General features: G+C 38.7%; 1 protein-coding gene across 1 annotated transcript in view; it reads right to left on the bottom strand.

Annotated features, from left to right (window-relative positions):
• Vps15 (vacuolar protein sorting 15) overlaps positions 1–24,413 on the bottom strand; it is a 213,997-nt gene that overhangs the window by 135,280 nt on the left and 54,304 nt on the right. The window contains exons 6-7 of the mRNA XM_067151658.2: positions 5,422–5,548; positions 5,116–5,288 (exon numbers count right to left, since the gene is read on the bottom strand). Coding sequence (XP_067007759.1) covers positions 5,116–5,288; positions 5,422–5,548 — 300 coding nt within the window. The remainder of the gene's footprint in view (positions 1–5,115; positions 5,289–5,421; positions 5,549–24,413) is intronic.

The following is a 24,413-nucleotide window of genomic DNA, read 5'->3' as shown; positions in this document are numbered from 1 at the left end:
AATGAAAATGGGTTCTATTGTTGACCTTCCACTTCTGAAACAAACTGATTTTCCTGTATCTGCTTCTCAACCCTCAACCTTATTCTACTTTCCAGTATCCTTTCCATTATCTTAGCAACATGGGATATTAGAGTAATTCCCCTGTAGTTCTTCAAAACTTTCTTATCACCTTTCTTGAAAATTGGGATGATTATTCCTTTTTGCCAATCCTCAGGGACCTCCTTATTCTCCCAGACATTCCTGAGAACCCGATATGTCCACTGCAGGCCTACAGCTCCAGCTGCCTTTATCATCTCCACTGAAATTTCATCTATTCCAGCAGTTTTTCCATTCTTCATCTTTCTTATTGCCATTTTAATTTCATTCATTGTAATTTCTTTATCCATTTCTTCGTCAACTAATTGCCTTTCCTGGTCGTCCATTGAATGACTGTCATCCGTTCTTATGTTCAGCAGGTTCTGAAAATACTCTCTCCATCTATTTCTTATTTCTTCTGGCTTTGTTAAAATTATGCCACCTTCAACCTTCACAAATCTGCTGTTTACTTGATCTCTCTTTTTGTTTCTTAAGATACCATACAGTAATTTCTTGCTGCCCTGCGTATCATCTCTCAATGTCTGTGTGAATAAGGCCCAGCTTTTCCTCTTTTCTTCCTCCACTACTTTCTTGGCCAAATTCTTTGCCTCCACATATTTTCTTCTACTTTCTTCAGTCTTAGATGCTTTCCATGCCATTTTCTTTTCCTTCACTTTAATCTTTACCCTATCATTCCACCAGTGTGTTTCTTTGTCTTTCGCATTTCCTGATGTTCTACCACACACCTTTTCTGCACATCCACTGTCGGCTAATAATGAGTATTATTTTCAATATATTTTAATTTATCAGGTAAAAGACATTTAATTAATCACATCTAATATGGAAACACAGCTTTTCTTAATGGTCTCCAACATTCATTTTCTTTTAAATACTGAAAGATGAAGAAGCAGCTCCATTCTTTGCATTAACTTCAATGCATGTGCTAATCATCATGTTACAGCTTTTCATCTGTTCCCTTAACTTCTATATAACAACATAACTCTATGTTTTGTTAACAATTTACATCAATTTGCATATTACAACTTTGCCATTACAACCAGACACCTCCTGCAAGGAAAGTAGACGGATCCCATTTGTCACTCAAGTGTGCCACGAGTTTACATACGGCCGTGAGAGTTTGGGAGAAATGTTTTAGTACAATGAGAGCTCAGTAAGGCATGATTATCAATGGTCACCAGTGCAGTAATTCCTTCCATAATATTTCTAGCAAGTTTCACAAATGTACCCGTTAAACACTGAGTGATGTAGTGGTGAAATGGAAATGCCAGGGAGTCATACAACACCCAACCAGTTACATAAAAATGTAACACAGTGTTTACTAAAGAACAGATTCCTCAACTCTCATAACCGTACATTTTTAAGGACACAAGTTTTTAACAATTAATTGTTCTTCAAATGTAATTATGATACATCATTTGCCCACATAGGCTTATTTCACTGTCTTTCAGCATCAAGACTATTCTTTCAAAGAGATGTAAGATAGCTTATATCATTGTGATTTGTTTTAAGACAGACAGTGCATCCATCATATAATTTTATTTAACCCTCCGTCGGTCACGCTCTAATTTCGACACGATAAGTTGCGTGGCATCCAGGAGGTGCCACTATGTTCTTAGTTTTAAAAATACATTTCCTGGATATAACTGAGTTAAATAATGTTGACATTCCTTTTACTCTTATTTCCATTGTTAACAGCAACAATAAAGTCCTGCAGGTTGTTTTATCTCATTTCAAATATTACAAGAATACTCAGTGTCATATCTCTTAGGTAGTATTTATTTCACACACAGTAATATACCCAACAATAAGAACTATAGCATGATATACCGTACTCTTGTTCAGAGAATTTGAAGTAATAATAATGTAAAAACAGAAGAAAAGTATGCAATGTGGTATAGAACTAAAGAAAAAATACAGAATGAACTGTTCATCTTTCCTTTTATTTTCCCAAGTCCAGATTTTTGAAACATTCATGACAAATCATTCCTCTGTGTTCCAGGCAGAAATATTTCTTACACTTCTTGCAGCTGTGCCTTGTCATTCTAGTGATCCTCTTCGGTTTAACAAACTTGTGAGTGTCACATTGTTTCTTTTCAGCAAGTGGAGGAAGGGTAGTTCCGGTGGCTATTACTTCTTTGTCTTCCTCTGCAGGTCGGTACTTTTCAAGTTGGAAACGCAGTGTCGATTGGAGACCTGTTGGATTCATGCTCCTTCACCTAATCTCTTCTGACACCAATTGCTCAGACAGTGTTTTCAGAAGAAACAGTCTCCTCCTACCAACATTCATTCCGTTCCCAATAACCACTACTTGAGCATTTATGCCAGTTACAATCAACATAGCAAAGAAAATAACTAGTGGCCAACGTGTGATATTTCGAATTACGTTGTAACTCCCACACATTTTATCCAAGATATCTACTCCACCCTTTGTCCCATTGTAGCATGTCAATTACAGGTTTGGCATTTTCTTCAGTTTCATCATCAATCGAGTCTCATCTAAATGATAACTGGAAACGAGCAGGACAATTCTGTTTTTCTTAGGAACATAGGAGACTAAAGTGGCATATTCATTGAAACCAAGCATTGATGACTTTACTGTCCTTCGTTTCACATTCGTAAGCTCAGATGGCAGGCATCTTTTATTCTTTCTAATGGTGCCGACATAAGATAATCTCTTCTTCTTCTTCTTCTTCTTCTTCGTCTTCTTCTTCTTCTTCTTCTTCTTCTTCTTCTTCTTCTTCAAGACAACTATCAAGTTAAGGTCTGTGAATCAATTATCCGCTGTAATATTATGACCTGTGTTATAGATAGGCTGTGCCAACTGCTTAACAACATCTGATGGTTTTTTTTTTTTTTGCTAGGGGCTTTACGTCGCTCCGACACAGATAGGTCTTATGGCGACGATGGGATAGGAAAGGCCTAGGAGTTGGAAGAAAGCGGCCGTGGCCTTAATTAAGGTACAGCCCCAGCATTTGCCTGGTGTGAAAATGGGAAATCACGGAAAACCATCTTCAGGGCTGCCGATAGTGGGATTCGAACCTACTATCTCCTGGATGCAAGCTCACAGCCGCGCGCCTCAACGCGCACAACCAACTCGCCCAGTATCTGATGGTTTATTACTGGCTGTTTCCCCTGGTAAATTTCCAAATTATGACAATAGAAAGTTTTTGCATCCACTAGGGCGTAAATTTTTATCCCGTATTTGGCTGGTTTTGATGTGATATACTGCTTTAACTAGCATCTTCCATGAAAGGCCTCAAGCTTTTCATCTATTATTATGAACGCCCCAAGGGAATAGTTCTTTCTACAGTTGTCAACAAATGATTGATTGATTTTTTCCTACCCAAATGAAGTACTATCCGCACACTTTATCTTGGTGCATTTACATCCTAGTGCTGAATCGGTCGACCTCGGCGATCTTCGAGATTCATACTGGCAACCTCTGAAACACAAACTATGAATCGCTTAAGCATCGTTGTGCGACATCTGGCGTAAACTTTACGTACCGGTACTGTTGTTGTTTACACATCAAAGTATAGAATTCATGCTAGGAACAAGATTCGCATCGAGAGATATGTTTTATAATGTTATATAATGTGTATGTGACATAGTTGTTGGCTTAAGATGATAACGGTTTAGAAATTTCATATCGATCGATCATCTTCTCGATTCAATTCAGATTTCATTTTCATTCAGTTGGCAGCACCAGGCAGCACTATCGATACCGGGACAGCTCCCTCCTTACTCCTCACCCCCGTACACAAATGCATCAAGATAAAGTGTGCGGACAGTACATTACACATCAGTTGTTACATCCACCTTCTCAACATAATCTCCTTGTAACTGTATGCACTTTTACCATCGATGTGTCAGTCTCTCCAGACCTCCCTGAAACCATTCTTTCAGAGTGCTGTATACTCATGCCTTGACAGTTGTGTCCAGTTCTGCAAAATCCGCAAAAGGGCGTCCACACAGAGGTTTCTTCATGTTCCCAAACAGGTGATAATCACTGTTAGACATTTCTTTGACGGTGGACTGCCCCTATGCGTCCATTGCATTGATTGTTGTTTCGTTTGTAGCTCATGGTAATGGAGCCATGTCTCAGCACCAGTCACAAGCCTAGCCATGAAGTCGGCTGGATCTTGATGATGGTGTTGCAGAAGTTCTCTGCACATGTCCGCATGCCTCTGATTTTCATCTGCAGACAAGAGTCTAGGCACCCACGCGTATGACACCTTCCCCAACTGTAAATGGCCATGCACGATCCGCTACAGGGTGTTTTGGCTAATTCCCGTGGCTGCCTCCATTTCCGTAGACTGATGTAACTGTTTCCTTGGATGGCCTGCTCGACCCGGGCAATGTTGGCTGGAGGCGGCAGCGTGCTGGCCTCTCACCACTAGGATCCGTGGTTCAAATCCCAGTCACTCCATATGATATTTGTGCCAGATAAAGCGGAGGAGGGACAGGTTTTTTCTGCGTACTCCGGTTTTCCCTCTCATCTTTCACTCCAGCAACACTCTCCAATATCATTTCATCTGTCAGTTATTAATCACTACCCCAAAGGAGTGTGACAGGCTTTGGCAGCTAGCACAGTTCCTATTCTCGCTGCTAGATGAGGGTTTCAATCATTCCATTCCTGACCTGGTTGAAACCGGAAACAGGCTGTGGATATTCATTTCATTTCATCAGTCCAGTTGGTATTGGACAATTCTATGCCACCTACAATGAGGCAGCATTTTGGAAATGGCCATTTCATTCTCAACATGACAATGCATCCATTCAAAAAGTGAAGAACATAATCAAGTAGTCTGTTGAAACTGAAGTGACTATTTTCATAACATGGAGCTGTAAATGATTATGTCTCATGTTTAAGAAGAAAATACCTATCAGTGAAGGGTAGACCCACGTCATACTGACACCTTAGCAGCTCCAGTTAAGCCACTACCTATGGGTGTCCGGCCATTAATGGCAATGTTGCGTATAAAAGGAAGATAAGGTAGGATTCTGGTTACAACTCACCTTCCTATTTTCTCATCAGCTGATACAATGGGGACAGCAGAGAAGATAAGCATGTAAGACTGGAGAAAGGAGTAGAAATATTCTGGGAATACACCTCCCCTTTGTTGAGCCAGGTACATTTCAGCTGACTGCCGACTTGAAGGATCTTTCTGAATCATATTTCGTAACAGGTCCTGAAGAAGGAGATGATAAAATAAAAATATATCTTCCAATACTTCTCAACATGTAAAGCATGGAACTCATCTATCCTAACTGCCCTGTCAGCAGAGGAAAAATAAATGAAATTGAGAAGCAACTCATACTCACTCTGATACCAGAATCCTCTACTTTATCCAAGTGCTTAGAAGCATTATATTCTCCATTACGATATGACAGCAATTGAGAGAAATCGAAGGGAGGGTGACCTTCATTAAAAAGCTCCAACAGAGCACATCTGAAAACAGAAAAAAATGAAATTCACACTCCAGCTTAAATAATTCTGCGAGCAGGAATAAAGGCACAGAGGAATGCTTAGGACCAAGATCCTGCAGCAATGAATATAGTACAGGAATTTTAGTTATTTTCAATAAAACATACATTCAGACAGTGAGCAAACATGTTAACCGTATATTACAAGATTTACAATGCTTCCTGAAGGTGCTTTTACTCCATATTAACTTGGGTAAGATAATGAAGAGACTGGCAATGATAATTATATCATAATCTTCAGAGACAGTGATCAAACCCTGCTTAATATAAGACTTCCTTCATGAGTTTAAGTAGCTTTTACTTGATTCAAATTCAATGATGTAACTTTATTACATTAATTGAAGTATTGTGAATATGTATTATATTTTTCAGGAAATAAACTTCCTGTTTAGTCTATTAAAAGAAGTTCATATAGGTGAAACTTTATATGTGACCCATTGCGTGGAAAGCGACCCAAAGCCGGCAATGGAAATTTTACAGCAGAGCTGAACAAAAGTGTATGTGATGTAAAAATTGAATTTCTATGTTTTGAATTCTTACGCTACATATGGGTCTTCTTAACAAACTAAGCTGTGCAGCAGTTCAAGTCTTCGCAACTCAATGTCATGAAAACTGTACAACTGATAAGAAAATTAGTGAAAGTTGCAATTATATTTTTCTTAATAGCAACAGTCAATAATTGAGGCGTCTAGTATCAAAACCGGCCAAGTCACAAAATTTACGAAAATGAGTTAAGGTTATCAATTTGAAGTAGAAGTATAGCACTATCAGGTGAAACAAGAATATGCTTTAAAATCGTCCATGTCTTCATGTTATAGAGCACTGAATTCTCGGTCATGCAACAGAATCGGCCAAGTCATGCAGCCAGTGAATTCAAAACCGGCCAAGTCAAGGAACGAGCGACAATCTTTATGATGCAGCATTATTGTCTGGAATCTTGTGTTGTTACATTAAGCAACAATGTGATAATATCAGTAGGCAAAATCGTTCCTAGTAATGTATATTCTTTGAAGTCATAATATTTTGTTTTTTGTTCGTTTGCAACACTGATTTATGTATTTGCGGGCTTCTTACCGTCATTGGCGCCAAAGCAATCCTATTTCCGGTGTGCTCGTATTTTGACATTATTGTGTGCTGTAACATGGATATTGTTCCGAGTGGTAAACTGAAAGATTTACTTTCATACCTTGTGAAATTGTACAAAATTGCAACAAAAACGGCCAAGTCAAAATTTAAATTAACAAAAAAGATGGGTTAATTATGAGTTAGATTTCTCAAAACAGCGGAACTTAAATATTAAACCATTAAGGATATAACTGTGAAAAAAAATCTTTTCTGACCATCATTGCTTTTCCTCTACAGGTTTTTCGTCCATATTGAAAAATATGCCTTGAGTGACTTGGCCGGTTTTGATACTAGACGCCTCAATTATCTTCTGAAGTACTGCACCTAGAAGCATGAACTCCTCAGCATTTTTATCAATTTTAGAACCACAAAAACCTCAAAAATAAAAAATCCTGCTTTAGGTCCCATTCTGTGTAATAGGTCATATATCTTATCACTATTAGACAGTAGGCCTACTTACGCAATGCTACAGATTGTTCAGAATGATTATCTGGCAAAGATCATTGGATTTCACGCAAATTTCACAATTATCAAAACTGCTTTGTATTTTTTCTTACATTTCAAATCAAGCAATTCTTAAAAAAGGATACCTATCATTTTTGTACCCTGCGGGACTATGAAATGAGATAGAAAATATCCCTGAATAAAATTAACCTCACAGAATAGAATAACTTTCAGTGTAAAACTCTGCACCACGAGTAGATGTCGTACGACTAATTTCAAGATTTGACACTTCTTTACTGAAACTATCCTAATAATATAGAACTGCATGTGATTATGTCTTTCTTATTTCAGCATGATAAAATGCCCCTGAAATATGCTGGGATTTCATCAGGTTAGCGTTTAACATGCTCTGCTACACATGTGGCCACAATCGTTTAACTTCATATACGAAGGGGGATCAAATATAAACAGGATTTTATTTTTTATTTAAATTCATTCATTGAAAAACACAAGGCAATTACAATTTATTTTTCCACATAGTTTCCTGCTTTGGAAATGCGTTTGTCCCAGCATATCGGCAGCTCCTTGATGCCCTCATCGTAAAAAGAACAGGGTCGTGTCATCAGCCAGTTATATACGAAGTCTTCCACACTCATTATCTTCAAATCGTTGCCCTCCTAGAGCTTCTTTAAGCGGTCCGAAGAAATGGAAATTGCAGGGTGAAGAGTCTGGACTGTAAGGAGGATGATCAAGTGCAGTCCAGTTCATTTTCTGTAGCTTGGAGTCAGAGCTGCAGTACGGAGCCGCACACTGTCATGGAGGAGTATGACCTGTCAAATCGGTTGGTCTCGTCTTTTGTGGCGATATGCAACACTCGCCTTGTTCAAAAGCTCACAGTAGTAAGCAGCATTGATTGTGCATCGCTTATGCAAAAAAATTAATCAACAAAATGCCTCGCCGATCGAAAAAAAAAGTTTGCAAGAACCTTGCCAGCTGACAGTCGAGTCTTGGCTTTCACTGGTGCTGCCTCCCCTTTCCTCTTACACTACTTACTGGCTTGTTTGGATTCGGGAGTGTAGTGGCATGTAGTGTAGTGGCGGACCCAAGTTTCGTCGTAGGTGACGATCTGACTCAAAAATGCGTCACCTTCTTCCGCAAACCTTGCTTCTCCAAATGTCTCAACTTCAGATTTTCCGTCAAAAGGCGAGGGACCCATCCGGAACACAATTTACGGAACTGTAGGTCGTTTGTGATGATTGCTTGACAGCTCCCATAACTCATTCCGACTTGTTCTGAAATTTCTGATACTCTTGCCCGTCGATTGTCGTCAATAATGTCTTTAACCGCATGAATGTTTTAGTCTGTAATGCTGGTCCAAGGATAGCGATCGTGTTGCTGATTTTCCACAGGTTCTCGTCCTTCCTTGAACTTTTTATGCCAGGCAAACACATGCGTCCTTGACAATGTTTCATCACTAAACTGTGCAGTGAACCTCTGGCAAATTTCTGCCGCTGTAACTCCTTCACGAGCAAGAAATTTTATAATTATGCGTTGCACAGTGGAGGGGTGCACCTGTGCTCCGACATTGTGAGGGTTACTGACGAAACGGCAGGAAATATCTAACAGCACGGTCTCCCCATTCCTACGGTCCCACCTAAGCACTGCAGAAGCGCGGGGCCAGTCCTACCAACTGTTGATGGTCAGGAACAAAAATCCTGTTTATATTTGATCGACCTTCATATTAATTATTTAACACAAGCTTATAAGAACCAAAATGACAGCACAGAAAAAGTGATCATTCTTGGAAATGTTCCCGGCAAGAGAGACCGTGGACGAGTTCCCACTCAATGATCTAACTTCATCAAGAATATAGCTGGGTTAAAGCTCTTTGGTGCAGCACATCTGGCTGAGGACCACAAGAGATGGAGACAACTGAACAATAGCCTCCTCGAAGATCACAATCCTCAGAATTCAGGGATTGATAAAATGGAGACCCTATCTCAATTCTAATTTAAAAGATTGTCGATCCCATTAAATGCATGTTTTGCTATTATAATAAATAAGTCACAAGGAGACAGTTTGAACAAAACAGGTGTGGACCTGAGGACTGAATGCTTTTCACATTAACAATTGCATGAGACTTATATCACTAGGATTTAATCACCCTACACTTCCCAAATTATAGGTGAAATAATGGTGGCAGTGGTGGCGATGGTGGTTGATTCTCAGTAGCAGTGATTCCTGCTGATGACTGACATTTCTTCAAGATTGTACTTTCTGAGGTTGTATGGGACGGTAAGCTCATATATTTGCTGTTTTACTGCATCATCAGCAGACTGGCCTCTATCCTTACATTTGCACAGCAAATAAAACTGCTAATATTGTGTATAAAGGAGCTCTATGGTGAGTGGTAACCAAGGAATAAAACCATTAATAGCAAGTAATTACAGAAGGAGTTGAAAAGCTTCTGGAAATTTATAATGTTTCTCTACACTTCTCTCCAAAAATATTTGACTTTTATGAACAGAAGCTAATACATATATATTTAAGTTTAATTTACAATTTGCAATTCCACCTTTTCAATACAACATAAGTTTCTAACCCTCAGAAGCCAATATGTCCCAATTTTTTTCAAATCAATTTTGAACACATTTTGAGTGTTCACCAGTTCTATATAAGGCCACAAAATTAATTTTCTCGCAAATAATTTCTTAATTTTAATACGTAGAAGTAATTGTTATCTGCTGCTGTGTAATGTGCACACATCCTCTGTCCATATGAACTAGTGCTTTCCTCTGCTTACAGCCTGTAACATTGCAAATTTTAAGTGTGCTTTACCGACAGAAAATGTTGCCATACTTCCACACCCACTCGTGAATATTACCTCACTGAAGTATATTTCAACGCTGATAAGAGTCATGATCATTGTAAAGAGCACAATATACCGAGCAAGGGGCGTGCAGCCGTGAGCTTGCATTTGGGAAATAGTACCGACAGCCGAGATAGTTTTCCGTGGTTTCCCATTTTCACACCAGGCAAACACTGGGGCTGTACCTTAATTAAGGCCACGGCTGCTTCCTAGTCCTTTCCTATCTCATCATTGTCATAAGATCTACCTGTGTCAGTGCAACATAAAGCAAACAGTGAAAGAAAAAAACGAGCACAATAAATCATTCCACTTTCACAATACTATGCAATTTTTATTCATTTTTTCTATTTAAAAAGTGACTTGTTTAGTCTCTCTTATATTAGACATCTTCAGCCTTGATACAATTATGGTAAAAAAAACCCACATAATATTCCTGATAACAATCTAAAAGAATAACTTATCCATAAATCTAGGATCAATCAATAAATACTGATCTGCATTTAGGGCAGTCGCCCAGGTGGCAGATTCCCTATCTGTTGCTTTCCTAGCCCTTTCCGAAATGATTTCAAAGAAATTGGAAATTTATTGAACATCTCCCTTGGTAAGTTATTCCAATCCCTAACTCCCCTTCCTATAAATGAATATTTGCCCCAGTTTGTCCTCTTGAATTCCAACTTTATCTTCATATTGTGATCTTTCCTACTTTTATAAACGCCATTCAAACCTATTCGTCTACTAATGTCATTCCACGCCATCTCTCCGCTGACAGCTCGGAACATACCACTTAGTCGAGCAGCTCTTCTTCTTTCTCTCAATTCTTCCCAACCCAAACATTGCAACATTTTTGTAACGCTACTCTTTTGTCGGAAATCACCCAGAACAAATCGAGCTGCTTTTCTTTGGATTTTTTCCAGTTCTTGAATCAGGTAATCCTGGTGAGGGTCCCATACACTGGAACCATACTCTAGTTGGGGTCTTACCAGAGACTTATATGCACTCTCCTTTACATCCTTACTACAACCCCTGAACACCCTCATAACCATGTGCAGAGATCGGTACCCTTTATTTACAATCCCATTTATGTGATTACCCCAGTGAAGATCTTTCCTTATATTAACACCTAGATACTTACAATGATCCCCAAAAGGAACTTTCACCCCATCAATGCAGTAATTAAAACTGAGAGGACTTTTCCTATTTGTGAAACTCACAACCTGACTTTTAGCCCCGTTTATCAACATACCATTGTCTGCTGTCCATCTCACAACATTTTCGAGGTCACATTGCAGTTGCTCACAATCTTGTAACTTATTTATCACTCTATAGAGAATAACATCATCCGCAAAAAGCCTTACCTCTGATTCCACTCCTTTACTCATATCATTTATATATATAAGAAAACATAAAGGTCCGATAACACTGCCCTGAGGAACTCCCCTCTCAACTATTACAGGGTCAGACAAAGCTTCACCTACTCTAACTCTCTGAGATCTATTTTCTAGAAATATAGCAACCCATTCAGTCACTCTTTTGTCTAGGCTAATTGCACTCATTTTTGCCAGTAGTCTCCCATGATCCACCCTATCAAATGCTTTAGACATGTCAATCGCGATACAGTCCATTTGACCTCCAGAATCCAAGATATCTGCTATATCTTGCTGGAATCCTACAAGTTGAGCTTCAGTGGAATAACCTTTCCTAAAACCGAATTGCCTTCTATCGAACCAGTTATTAATTTCACAAACATGTCTAATATAATCAGAAAGAATGCCTTCCCAAAGCTTACATACAATGCATGTCAAACTTACTGGCCTGTAATTTTCAGCTTTATGTCTATCACCCTTTCCTTTATACACAGGGGCTACTATAGCAACTCTCCATTCATCTGGTATAGCTCCTTCGACCAAACAATAATCAAACAAGTACTTCAGATATGATACTATATTCCAACTCATTGTCTTTAGTATATCCCCAGAAATCTGATCAATTCCAGCCGCTTTTCTAGTTTTCAACTTTTGTATCTTATTGTAAATGTCATTGTTATCATATGTAAATTTTATTACTTCTTTGGCCTTAGTCTCTTCCTCTATCTCGACATTATCCTTGTAACCAACAATCTTTAGATACTGCTGACTGAATACTTCCGCCTTTTGAAGATCCTCACATACACACTCCCCTTGTTCATTAATTATTCCTGGAATGTCCTTCTTGGAACCTGTTTCTGCCTTAAAATACCTATACATACCCTTCCATTTTTCACTAAAATTTGTATGACTGCCAATTATGCTTGCCATCATGTTATCCTTAGCTGCCTTCTTTGCTAGATTCAATTTTCTAGTAAGTTCCTTCAATTTCTCCTTACTTCCACAGCCATTTCTAACTCTATTTCTTTCCAGTCTGCACCTCCTTCTTAGTCTCTTTATTTCTCTATTATAATAAGGTGGGTCTTTACCATTCTTTACCACCCTTAAAGGTACAAACCTGTTTTCGCATTCCTCAACAATTTCTTTAAACCCATCCCAGAGTCTGTTTACATTTTTATTTACCATTTTCCACCGATCATAGTTACTTTTTAGAAACTGCCTCATACCTGCTTTATCAGCCATATGGTACTGCCTAACAGTCCTACTTTTAAGAGCTTCCTTTCTATCGCATTTATTTTTAACTACCACAAAAACAGCTTCATGATCACTAATACCATCTATCACTTCAGTTTCCTTATAGAGCTCATCTGGTTTTATCAGCACCACATCCAGGATATTTTTCCCTCTGGTTGGTTCCATCACTTTCTGAATCAGCTGTCCTTCCCATATTAACTTATTTGCCATTTGTTGGTCATGCTTCCTGTCGTTCGCATTTCCTTCCCAATTTACATCTGGCAAATTCAGATCTCCCGCTACAATCACATTTCTTTCCATGTCGTTTCCCACATAGCTGACTATCCTATCAAATAATTCCGAATCCGCATCAGTGCTACCTTTTCCCGATCTGTACACTCCAAATATATCAAGTTGCCTATTATCTTTAGAAATCAGCCTTACACCTAGAATTTCATGTGTCTCATCTTTAACTTTTTCGTAGCTTACAAATTCTTCTTTCACCAGAATGAAAACTCCCCCTCCCACCTTTCCTATCCTATCTCTATGATACACACTCCAGTGCCGTGAGAAAATTTCTGCATCCATTATATCATTTCTCAGCCATGATTCACCTCCTATTACAATATCTGGTAAATATACATTATATCATTTCTCAGCCATGATTCAACTCCTATTACAATATCTGGTAAATATATATCTATTAAATTACTTAATTCTATTCCTTTCTTTACAATACTTCTACAGTTCAACACTAACAATTTTATGTCATCCCTACTTGATTTCCAGTTCCCTGTTCCCTTATCACCGCTCCCTAGGCCATCCCATTTCCCTGAATGTACCTCCCTATTACCCTTCCAAACAAATTTCCTAACTTATACGTACCACTGCGGTTTAAATGAAGGCCATCCGAGCGCAGATCCCTATCTCCTACCCACCCATTAGGATCTAGAAATCTCACTCCCAGTTTCCCACATACCCACTCCATAGTCTCATTTAAATCCCCAATCACCCTCCAGTCAGTATCCCTCCTACACAGTATTCCACTAATAACAATCTCCGCTTTCTTAAACTTCACCCGTGCTGCATTTACCAGATCCCACACATCTCCAACTATGTTGGTACTTATATCAGCTTGCCTTACGTTGTTGGTACCAACATGAAACACTACCACCTTCTCCTTCCCCTCCTCCCTCTCTTCTACTTTCCTCAACATCTGCCTCAACCTAATTCCTGGATAACATTCTACCCTGGTTCCCTTTCCTCCACACACTTTCCCCACGTGTCTAACGATGGAATCCCCCATGACCAGAGCCTCAACCCTACCCACCTCATTTGATCCCCTCCCCTCCTGGTCAGCCCTATCTTTCCTGATAGCTGCAGAAGCTACTTCCTCCTCCCTTTTCTCCTTCCCATGACCCTGTTCCACCTGTCTTTTCCTATCCTCTACTCTACATTTCCCTTTCCTACCTTTTCCCTTCCTCCTACTTCCATGCATCTCAGCAACAGTTCCCTGTCCCTCATCTTCCCTCTGTTGTTCTACCTGGAGTGACTCGTACCGATTTCGCACAGACACCTGTCCTGAATTCTGATCCTGAGTAGAGCCCTTGGCCTGCAATCTCCTTCCCCTTACAACATTAGACCACCTGTCTTCTACAACTCCTCCCTTTCCTTCCCCTCCCTCTTGTACACCTACTGTAACCTGTACATTGTTTGAGGGAGTCCTATCTTCCTTCCTGTCTTCTGTGAGAATCCTAATTATCTCCCTCAAACTTTCCAACTCCTCCCTCATACCCCTCAATGCTCACCACACCCACAATAAGTACACTCGCGCTCCTTAGCCATTCTTTACGGGGGAAAAATTTTAAATTAAAAAATAAAGTAACTTATTTGCAAAAAAATAAATGAACGGAGGGATATATTGTCTGGGATACTACACAACAATAAGGTAATTAATATACGACTACACTACAATACTACTTAGTCGTGCTCTATTTTTTTTTTATCCTACAACCCCTAACAGGATAAAAACTGCTGTTAATTACTGAATATTGAAAGTAATACACAAGAACTACACAATTCCAAACTGCAATTAAGCCTATCCTAATTTCAACAATATTTTAGTAAGAGTTTCTATGGATACCTCTACTACACCAGTACTACACAAATATTTTACAATAACAAAATAAGCACACTAATTTCTAATAGGATATTACTCGTATACTACTGTACAGTACACTACAGTAATTTTTAAACTACTTTCAGACGTATCCTAATTACGATACCGGTACCGTACCGTATGTCACTACTAAGCACAATAGAAATGAAATTTGCAAGAACTACTGTACTCAAAGATTACCAACGAAGCTAAATGCTTAGACAAATTACTATTAGTATTAGGGTCTAATAGATACACACGAAAGATAACACACGAATATAGCAGGCAAGATACGGCACTATCTAAATGTACTGTATCTATACTACAATGTATCTACACTACACTACACTGCGTTTGGTTAAATGCTTAAGTATCGAAAGGATTGCCGTACATGAAGAAAAACACGAATATAACTGGCAAGATACTATCTAATATATTATACCTTATCTTCACTACAATTCTACTGAAATGTGGTTATGTGATTATTACAGCTGGTGGATTACTATTATTTTCCCTACTCCACGGGACGGAGAATAAAAGTGTCCTGAATTAGGCCTACTGAAAAATACGAGGTTGTCTACAATAATATGAATCTGTCAAATCATGCATGAAAAGAACTGAAAGTAGTTCATATTGTTAAAATATCTTGTGATGAAAATATTGTGTCAGGAAGGTACACTGCTGGAGATTTTAAGTTCCATTGGATTTATAATTCTAAAATTAAAAAGTTCAATATTAGAGTAACAATGTTCTGAACCTCAAAACATAAATAAGCCTGTGACAAATTCAATTAGTCACATAATACTACAATATTATTGTATTCAGAACATAGTTACCCTAATATTGAACTTTTTAATTTTAGAAATATAAATCCAATGGAACTTACAATTTCCAGCAGTGTACCTTCATGACACAATATTTTCATATGAAATTCTTTCAGTTATTTTTATGCACAAGTTAACTGAGTCATAATGACTCTGAGATTTATGGATGTCATTTTTTTAGATTGTTATCAGGGATATTGTGTGTTTTATATTATAACTGTATCAAGGCCAAAGATGTGTCATATAAGAGAGACGAAAAATGCCCCTTTTTAAACAGAAAAAAAGGAATAAAAATTGTATAATACAGTAAAAGTAGAATTACTCAACCATTAATAACTTGTAACTTGTAAAGGTTGACAATACAGACTAACTATGAAATTAATTTCTTGTGGCAAAATCATAGCTAAAGCAACACTGTAGTACCAGAATTAACACGTTCAGTGCGGATCATGCGCTGGGCACGTGACGCTGCTTTATAAGCACGTGCGGAGCGTATTCCGTTTCCTGCGTATTTCCTCTCCAGAGTCATCGTCATACTATTTATGGGATCTTTGAGCAGCAAGACGAATTCAATGCAAGGTAAGATACTGCATTTTCTGTTTATTATTACATCAAGAGAATTATGAGTGATTCCGCTTTTGAAATAAATAAATTCTATTACTGCAATATGTTCAGTAAAAGAACTGAACTTGTAATTGTCGTTTATTCTTGCATCATATGTGTGTATAATATGAAAGAAACTTGTAATTGTCATTTATTCCTGCATCATATTTATATGTAACTTGAAATAACGTGCAGTAATCATTTTTGACTGCGTCATGATGCTTATGTTGTCATTTTATTTCTATTTTTCTCAAATGGCCGACAATGTGGTTCCTTCAACATCACAAGACCCACCCAATTAGCCAAAGTGTTTCATTTTTGTTTGTCAAATTCTGCAATAGAGAAGTGTAAATATGAATATATTTATGTCTGTAACATACTTTACGCATTTGTTTGTATCCGCGGTAAATAATGCACAGTAATCTACCAACGTGTGGCGCATGATCCGTCTGGTGACCAGTATTACTTCTCGATTTCAATCACTGTGCGTGAGTGGTATAAGTCCACGAGTTCGATAGAACTCGTCCTACCAACGTACAAAACTTCGATAATTACAACTTTTAAAGAGTCTCACACAACTATTTTGTTCAGGCTGGCGGGTATGTCACGCTCTGCTAATACGCAGTGAACGTGTCAATGAACTTTAGAGCAAAGCATATATTTAACTGGGTCATGTAAGCAACTAGCTGATGTACCCGTGCTTCATTACAGGATTCTCAGAAAGACTGAACTTGTGGTTTTCTTAACTGAAGTCAATGTAGATCATTACAAACACGTCAGTACGATAGTAGCAATTAAAAGCAATGTTATCATTTAAAATACTTGATCAATTAAAAACCGCACATTTTCTCACTTTTAATGAACAGTACTACAGTGCCGATCTAACAGTCCATAGTTCCAGAGCTGGAATGACCAGGCTGCAGACAGCCGTGAATATTCCTTGGCCATTATTCCGTTAAATATGCACACTGCTCATTCCAATCAGTGCCTCAGAGTAGGGATTGAATAACTCGCATGTTCTGATTGACCAGTGTGTTACGTACCAGTAATATCAGAACATTTATAAACCAGAGGATTGGCATGCTAAAGAAGAGTTGACCATGTGGTTAGGGGCGCGCAGCTGTGAGCTTGCATCCGGGAGAGAGTGGATTCAAACTCCACTGTCGGCATCTCTGAAGATGGTATTCCATGGTTTCCAACTTTCACACAACGAAAATGATGGGGCTGTACCTTAATTAAGGCCAAGACCTCTTTCTTCACACTCCTAGCCCTTTCGTATCCCATCATCACCATAAGACCTATTTGTGTCGGTGCAACATAAAGCAAATTTAAAACATACTTGGTACGCAGCAGTAATCCTATCTATGGGATACGAGTGGCAACAGATGACACAAAACACATCAGAACAAACAATGGTCAACGTAATGATATTGTTGATCAATTTTGTGAGCTTTATACATTGTAGGCCTTCAAATTTAATTTTCTTTGGACTCTACGAGATTAGGACGTCTTATAAATCCTTTTTTTTTTTTTTTTTGCTACGGTATTGGCTTTACGTCGCACCGACAGATATATCTTATGGCGACGATGGGACAGGAAAGGGCTAAGACCGGGAAGGAAGCGGCTGTGGCCTTAATTAAGGTACAACCCCAGCATTTGCCTTGTGTGAAAATTGGAAACCACGGAAAACCATCTTCAGGGCTGTTGACAGTGGGGTTCGAACCTACTATCTCCCGAATACTGGATACTGATTGAAATAATAACATTAAGTTATTTATTTGACCACCTAATCAATACAAAATCGTCTTGGATGATTTACATAAATTTGTTAACTAATACTAATATGATATTGGCCGCACTTAAGCGACTGCAGCTATCGAGTTTGGTATAAAATTATTTGTAGCGTGGCCTGTCGTTCCTTATTCTCCGAATTTACATACCGATTTTCATTCAATTCTGTTTACGCATTTTCTCGCGACACAGTGCTGATATGGTCTTGGTAAAGAAAATCCAAATTCATGAATATCTATGTGATCAAAGCTAGTACGGTAACAATGTATAAGACAAATGGTCAGAAATTTAATACTATATAACTTTAGTTATGTGGTATTTATCGATACGACCACTAATAACAAATATATGAGAATTAAATTTTAGGCCTTCCCCTAAACTACCATTTCACTCAGCGTGAATAAAATTATTGATGGCCTAGAATATAGCGACTTATTCCCGAACTTTGGATACCGATTTTCATTAAATTCTCTTCAGCCGTTTCCTCATGATGCGTGTACATACATACACACACACAGAGACAGACAGACAGACAGACAGACAGACAGACAGACAGACAGACAGACAGACAGACAGACAGACATTATGGAAAATTAAAAAGTGCATTTCCTTATTACTGTGGACACAACAGATACAGAAATATTATCCTTTTTAAATTCTGAGCAATGTTCAGGCAAAACTCATATTTTATATATATAGATATCAACAACGAAACAGCACGACAATGTTTGTCAACTATTTTACGGAAACCAGCTTGTTTCTCAGAGACTTCAGTTATGTAACAGATTCCTCAGAAGAACAACTCCAATGTCTTGCTCCCCAGAAAGAGCAAGGCTTACAAGGTGGGAGGAGGGACTACATCTTCCACCAAATGATGTAAAGGAAGAACTGCCACCAGGACGTGACTAGCCGTATACCACTTAACAATTTCTCAACCATTTACATGTTGGTGTATCCAGATGTACGGATAATTTAATGAAGTGGCAATTCCTTCATGTTGAGACACTCAGAATCAGGAACATTTGCTAGTCTGCCCAAATATGAATCAGTCATCCTAGCAAGATACCAGAGATGTCCTCGCTGCTGAGTTCTGGAAGAATCGCATTTGATCTGGACACGGAAATGAAATTAGCTGGATCAATGAAACCATCTTGCCAAATCATGTATTGAATATTGCTACGGGCAATAGCAAATTTCCAATCAAAGTGCAGGTCTATTCTTGGTAAGACATAATGTTTACAGTGCACTATTTCGTGTGGCAGCTTCATGAATCGACCGAGCTCAGAACATTTTAAGCAAGCCTCGGACCTATGGGAGTAACGGAGTCCCACTCCCATTTGACAGGCAAGGGACTCCTTGGAAACAACTTGGCGAACGAAATTGAATTCGATGGGGAGCTATCAATATTAATGGGGCTTATGGAAGAAAGAAAGTAGAACTGGCTGAGTCAGCAAAGAGGATGCATCTGGATGTGCTAGGAGTAAGTGATATTCGAGTAAGGGGAGATAACGAGGAAGAGATAGGAGATTATAAAGTGTACAAGACGGGTGTTAGAAAGGGAAGGGCAGAGTCTGGGGTAGGGCTCTTTATCAGGAATACCATTGCACGGAACATAGTTTCTGTTAGGCACGTAAATGAGCGAATGATGTGGGTAGATTTGTCAGTTGGAGGAATTAGGACAAGAAATATGTCCGTGTATTCACCATGTGAGGGTGCAGATGAGGATGAAGTTGACAAGTTTTATGAAGCATTGAGTGACATCGTAGTCAGGGTAAACAGCAAGGATAGAATAGTGCTAATGGGCGATTTCAATGCGAGAGTTGGGAATAGAACTGAAGGATACGAAAGGGTGATTGGTAAATGTGGGGAAGATATGGAAGCTAATGGGAATGGGAAGCGTTTGCTGGACTTCTGTGCTAGTATGGGTTTAGCTGTTACGAATACATTCTTCAAGCATAAGGCTATTCACTGCTACACGTGGGAGGCTAGGGGTACCAGATCCATAATAGACTATATCTTAACAGACTTCGAATTCAGGAAATCTGTTAGGAATGTACGAGTTTTCCGGGGATTTTTCGATGATACAGACCACTATCTGATCTGTAGTGAACTAAGTATCTCTAGGCCTAAGGTAGAGAAAGTGAAATCTGTCTGCAAACGAATAAGGGTAGAAAATCTCCAGGACGAGGAAATTAGACGGAAGTACATGGATATGATTAGTGAGAAGTTTCGAACAGTAGACATTAAGCAGGTTCAGGATATAGAAAGTGAATGGGTGGCATATAGGGATGCTGTAGTAGAAACAGCCAGGGAATGCCTTGGAACAACTGTGTGTAAAGACAAGAAAAGGCGAACATCTTGGTGGAATGATGAAGTGAGAGCAGCTTGTAAACGTAAAAAGAAGGCTTACCAGAAATGGCTCCAAACAAGGGCCGAGGCAGATAGGGAGTTGTATGTAGATGAAAGAAACAGAGTGAAACAAATAATTGTTGAATCCAAAAAGAAGTCATGGGAAGATTTTGGTAACAACCTGGAAAAGCAAGGTCAAGCAGCAGGGAAACCTTTCTGGACAGTAATAAAGAATCTTAGGAAGGGACGGAAAAAGGAAATGAACAGTGTTTTGAGTAATTCAGGTGAACTCATAATAGATCCCAGGGAATCGCTGGAGAGGTGGAGGGAATATTTTGAACATCTTCTCAATGTAAAAGGAAATCATCCTGGTGGTGTTGTGAACAGCGAAGCTCAAGGGGAGGAGGAAAATGATGTTGGTGAAATTATGCTTGAGGAAGTGGAAAGGATGGTAAATAAACTCCATTGTCATAAAGCAGCAGGAATAGATGAAATTAGACCTGAAATGGTGAAGTATAGTGGGAAGGCAGGGATGAAATGGCTTCATAGAGTAGTAAAATTAGCGTGGAGTGTTGGTAAGGTACCTTCAGATTGGGCAAAAGCAGTAATTGCCCCTATCTATAAGCAAGGGAACAGGAAGGATCGCAACAACTATCGAGGTATCTCACTGATTAGTATACCAGGCAAAGTATTCACTGGCATCTTGGAAGGGAGGGTGCGATCAGTCGTTGAAAGGAAGTTGGATGAAAACCAGTGTGGTTTCAGACCACAGAGAGGCTGTCAGGATCAGATTTTCAGTATGCGCCAGGTAATTGAAAAATGCTACGAGAGGAATAGGCAGTTGTGTTTATGTTTCGTAGATCTAGAGAAAGCATTTGACAGGGTACCGAGGGAAAAGATGTTCGCCATACTGGGGGACTATGGAATTAAAGGCATATTATTAAAAGCAATCAAAGGCATTTATGTTGACAATTGGGCTTCAGAGAGAATTGATGGCAGAATGAGTTCTTGGTTCAGGGTACTTACAGGGGTTAGACAAGGCTGTAATCTTTCACCTTTGCTGTTTGTAGTTTACATGGATCATCTGCTGAAAGGTATAAAATGGCAGGGAGGGATTCAATTAGGTGGAAATGTAGTAAGCAGTCTGGCCTATGCTGACGACTTGGTCTTAATGGCAGATTGTGCCGAAAGCCTACAGTCTAATATCGTGGAACTTGAAAATAGGTGCAATGAGTATGGTATGAAAATTAGCCTCTCGAAGACTAAATTGATGTCGGTAGGTAAGAAATTCAACAGAATTGAATGTCAGATTGGTGATACAAAGCTAGAACAGGTCGATAATTTCAAGTATTTAGGTTGTGTGTTCTCCCAGGATGGTAATATAGTAAGTGAGATTGAATCAAGATGCCGTAAAGCTAATGCAGTGAGCTCGCAGCTGCGATCGACTGTATTCTGTAAGAAGGAAGTCAGCTCCCAGACGAAACTATCTTTACATCGGTCTGTTTTCAGACCAACTTTGCTTTACAGGAGCGAAAGCTGGGTGGACTCAGGATATCTTATTCATAAGTTAGAAGTAACAGACATGAAAGTAGCAAGAATGATTGCTGGTACAAACAGGTGGGAACAATGGCAGGAGGGCACTCGGAATGAAGAAATAAAGGCTAATTTAGGAATGAACTCGATGGATGAAGATGTAGGCATAAACCGGCTTCGGTGGTGGGGTCATGTGAGGCAAATGGAGGAGGATAGGTTACCTAGGAGAATAATGGACTCTGCTATGGAGGGTAAGAGAAGTAGAGGTAGACCAAGATGACGATGGTTAGACTCGGTTTCTAACGATTTAAAGATAAGAGGTATAGAACTAAATGAGGCCACAACACTAGTTGCAAATCGAGGATTGTGGCGACGTTTAGTAAATTCACAGTGGCTTGCAGACTGAACGCTGAAAGGCATAACAGTCTATAATGATAATGTATGTATGTATGTATGTATGTATTGACTTTCACTGGCCTGTCTCAGTCTCAACACTGGCTTTGACAACATGAAAGTGACCGAAGTTCGTGCAACACCATTCCTTATGCAGTCCCTGTTATAAGTGATTTCATTCATAGGGTCAGTTGGAGTATGCACTTCAGTGAGCTTGGCAGACCAACATGTAATAGCACCTTCTGGCTCAGCAAAGAAAGAAAAGGGAAACTACTTCATTCCTCATTTTCCTGGTACACCTCTTCAGCGACTCCTAGGCTGTCTATGGCAGCTAATGTTGGAGCTTTAGGGGATTCAACCAGCCATAAGGTGGAGGAATCAACGTAGATAGTCAAACGCAATAGAAATGTAATACTTGCCTACCAACATTGACAATGAAAGTTAAAGGTAGTAAAGATTAATAATTTCACTAATTTAAACCGAGCTGTTGCTCATGGCTCCTTTGTGGAATCTCAATATAACCAATAGGTCTACATTAGGGTGTCAATATTTTTAATGAAAAAAGGGAACATTTAAAAGAAATTTAAGGAAATATGTGGACAAAAAAAAAAAAAAAAAAAAAAGGAAAGAAATTTAATCAACAAAATTTGTATTGAACATTTACTTTCATATTTTATATTTGTTTGAACACTAAAGCAGCATTGCAATATAAAAATCTCATATTTGTTCCATGCTGAAGAAGGCCGAACAGGGCCAAGACATGTAGCTTTAATGTGTTTTTACTCAACTTTTAATGTATTGATCAAGATGGACTACTAAAAATTACATATTTTTTTCACATATGTAGCATTCTGTTTCTTTTTTCTTTTCATTTTAACATAATCCACAATATGAGACAATATGAAATCAAACTTCAATTTTCACAATGAACATTCTACAGTTTCTCTGCTACCATTGAGAAAGGGAAACCCACTTTTCATCTTGCTATTAAAACAATTTAATTTTGTCATGTTGAAACAGTGAATGCAAAGATTTAAAAAAAACTTAATGTAATTTGTCATGCTCCCATATATCTACAGTAGTGATGGGTCAAACTAGCTCTTTTGAGGGAGCTAGCTCATTTGCTCCCGCTCCTAACTGAGAGTCGTTCAAAAGAGTGACTCTTGAGAGCGGGAAGGTTGGAGCGAGCCAAGAAAGTCAGAGGCCGCTCTCCGCCTCCAGGTTCGTTCGTTCGTTTATTCGTTCATCCGGTTTAGGGCAGATGGCTCTTTATGACTTCTGGGAACGAACGAGATAGCGCAAATAGTTTACATTTCGCACAACAGATGGCAACACAATGTCCAGTATAGAAAGCTACTTTTAATAAAAACAAAAGAACAACTAATATATGCACTCCTGGAAACACTGGCAATTAATCTAACGATAAAGCTTTATATACAGTAAGGAAGAAATGTATCACAAATATACAGTATTAATGGATGACATCTAATATTAATTTGCCTATGTTCCTTTCTTCTGAAAATGATGTCTTTCAAGACTGAATGCACCATAACGAGATGTACGGTCAAGATGTTGGCACTACTTAAACGTTAATAAATAATTGTTTAAAAATGTAATGGGATGTAAGTTACTATAGTATATACTAACGCATGAGTGATTTATTCATGAAAGATCAATATAGTGTTATTTTACATTTTCTAGATTAATCATGACTCCCGTTTTTATTGAAGCGAGTTGATGCGAGATAGTTCACCTTTCCCACAACAGATGGCAACACAATGTCCAGTTTGGCACGCTACTCGTGGAATAAAACAAATGAACAATAAATATATACACTGCTGGCAACATTGGAAATTAATCCAACGATAAAGCTTTATATACAGTAATGAAGGAACGTATCACGAATATACAGTATTAATGGATGACATCTAATATTACTTTATCTAAGTTCTATTCTTCTTAAAATGATGTCTTTCAAGACTGAATGCAGCGTACGGGACGTATGTTCGAGATGTTGACAATACTTCCGTTCGATCGCGGAGATCTAGATAAGCAAAAGACGAGTCTTTATTCCTGTTCACGTAGTTTACATTTCACTCAACAGATGTCATCAGAATATTCTCTTTCGATTGGAGCTACAGAAA

The sequence above is a fragment of the Anabrus simplex genome, chromosome 7 (genome assembly GCF_040414725.1).
Source record: "Anabrus simplex isolate iqAnaSimp1 chromosome 7, ASM4041472v1, whole genome shotgun sequence".
Taxonomy (NCBI): domain Eukaryota; kingdom Metazoa; phylum Arthropoda; class Insecta; order Orthoptera; family Tettigoniidae; genus Anabrus; species Anabrus simplex.
Note: the sequence above shows the minus strand (reverse complement) of the source record. Positions and strands in the feature narration are given on the sequence as shown.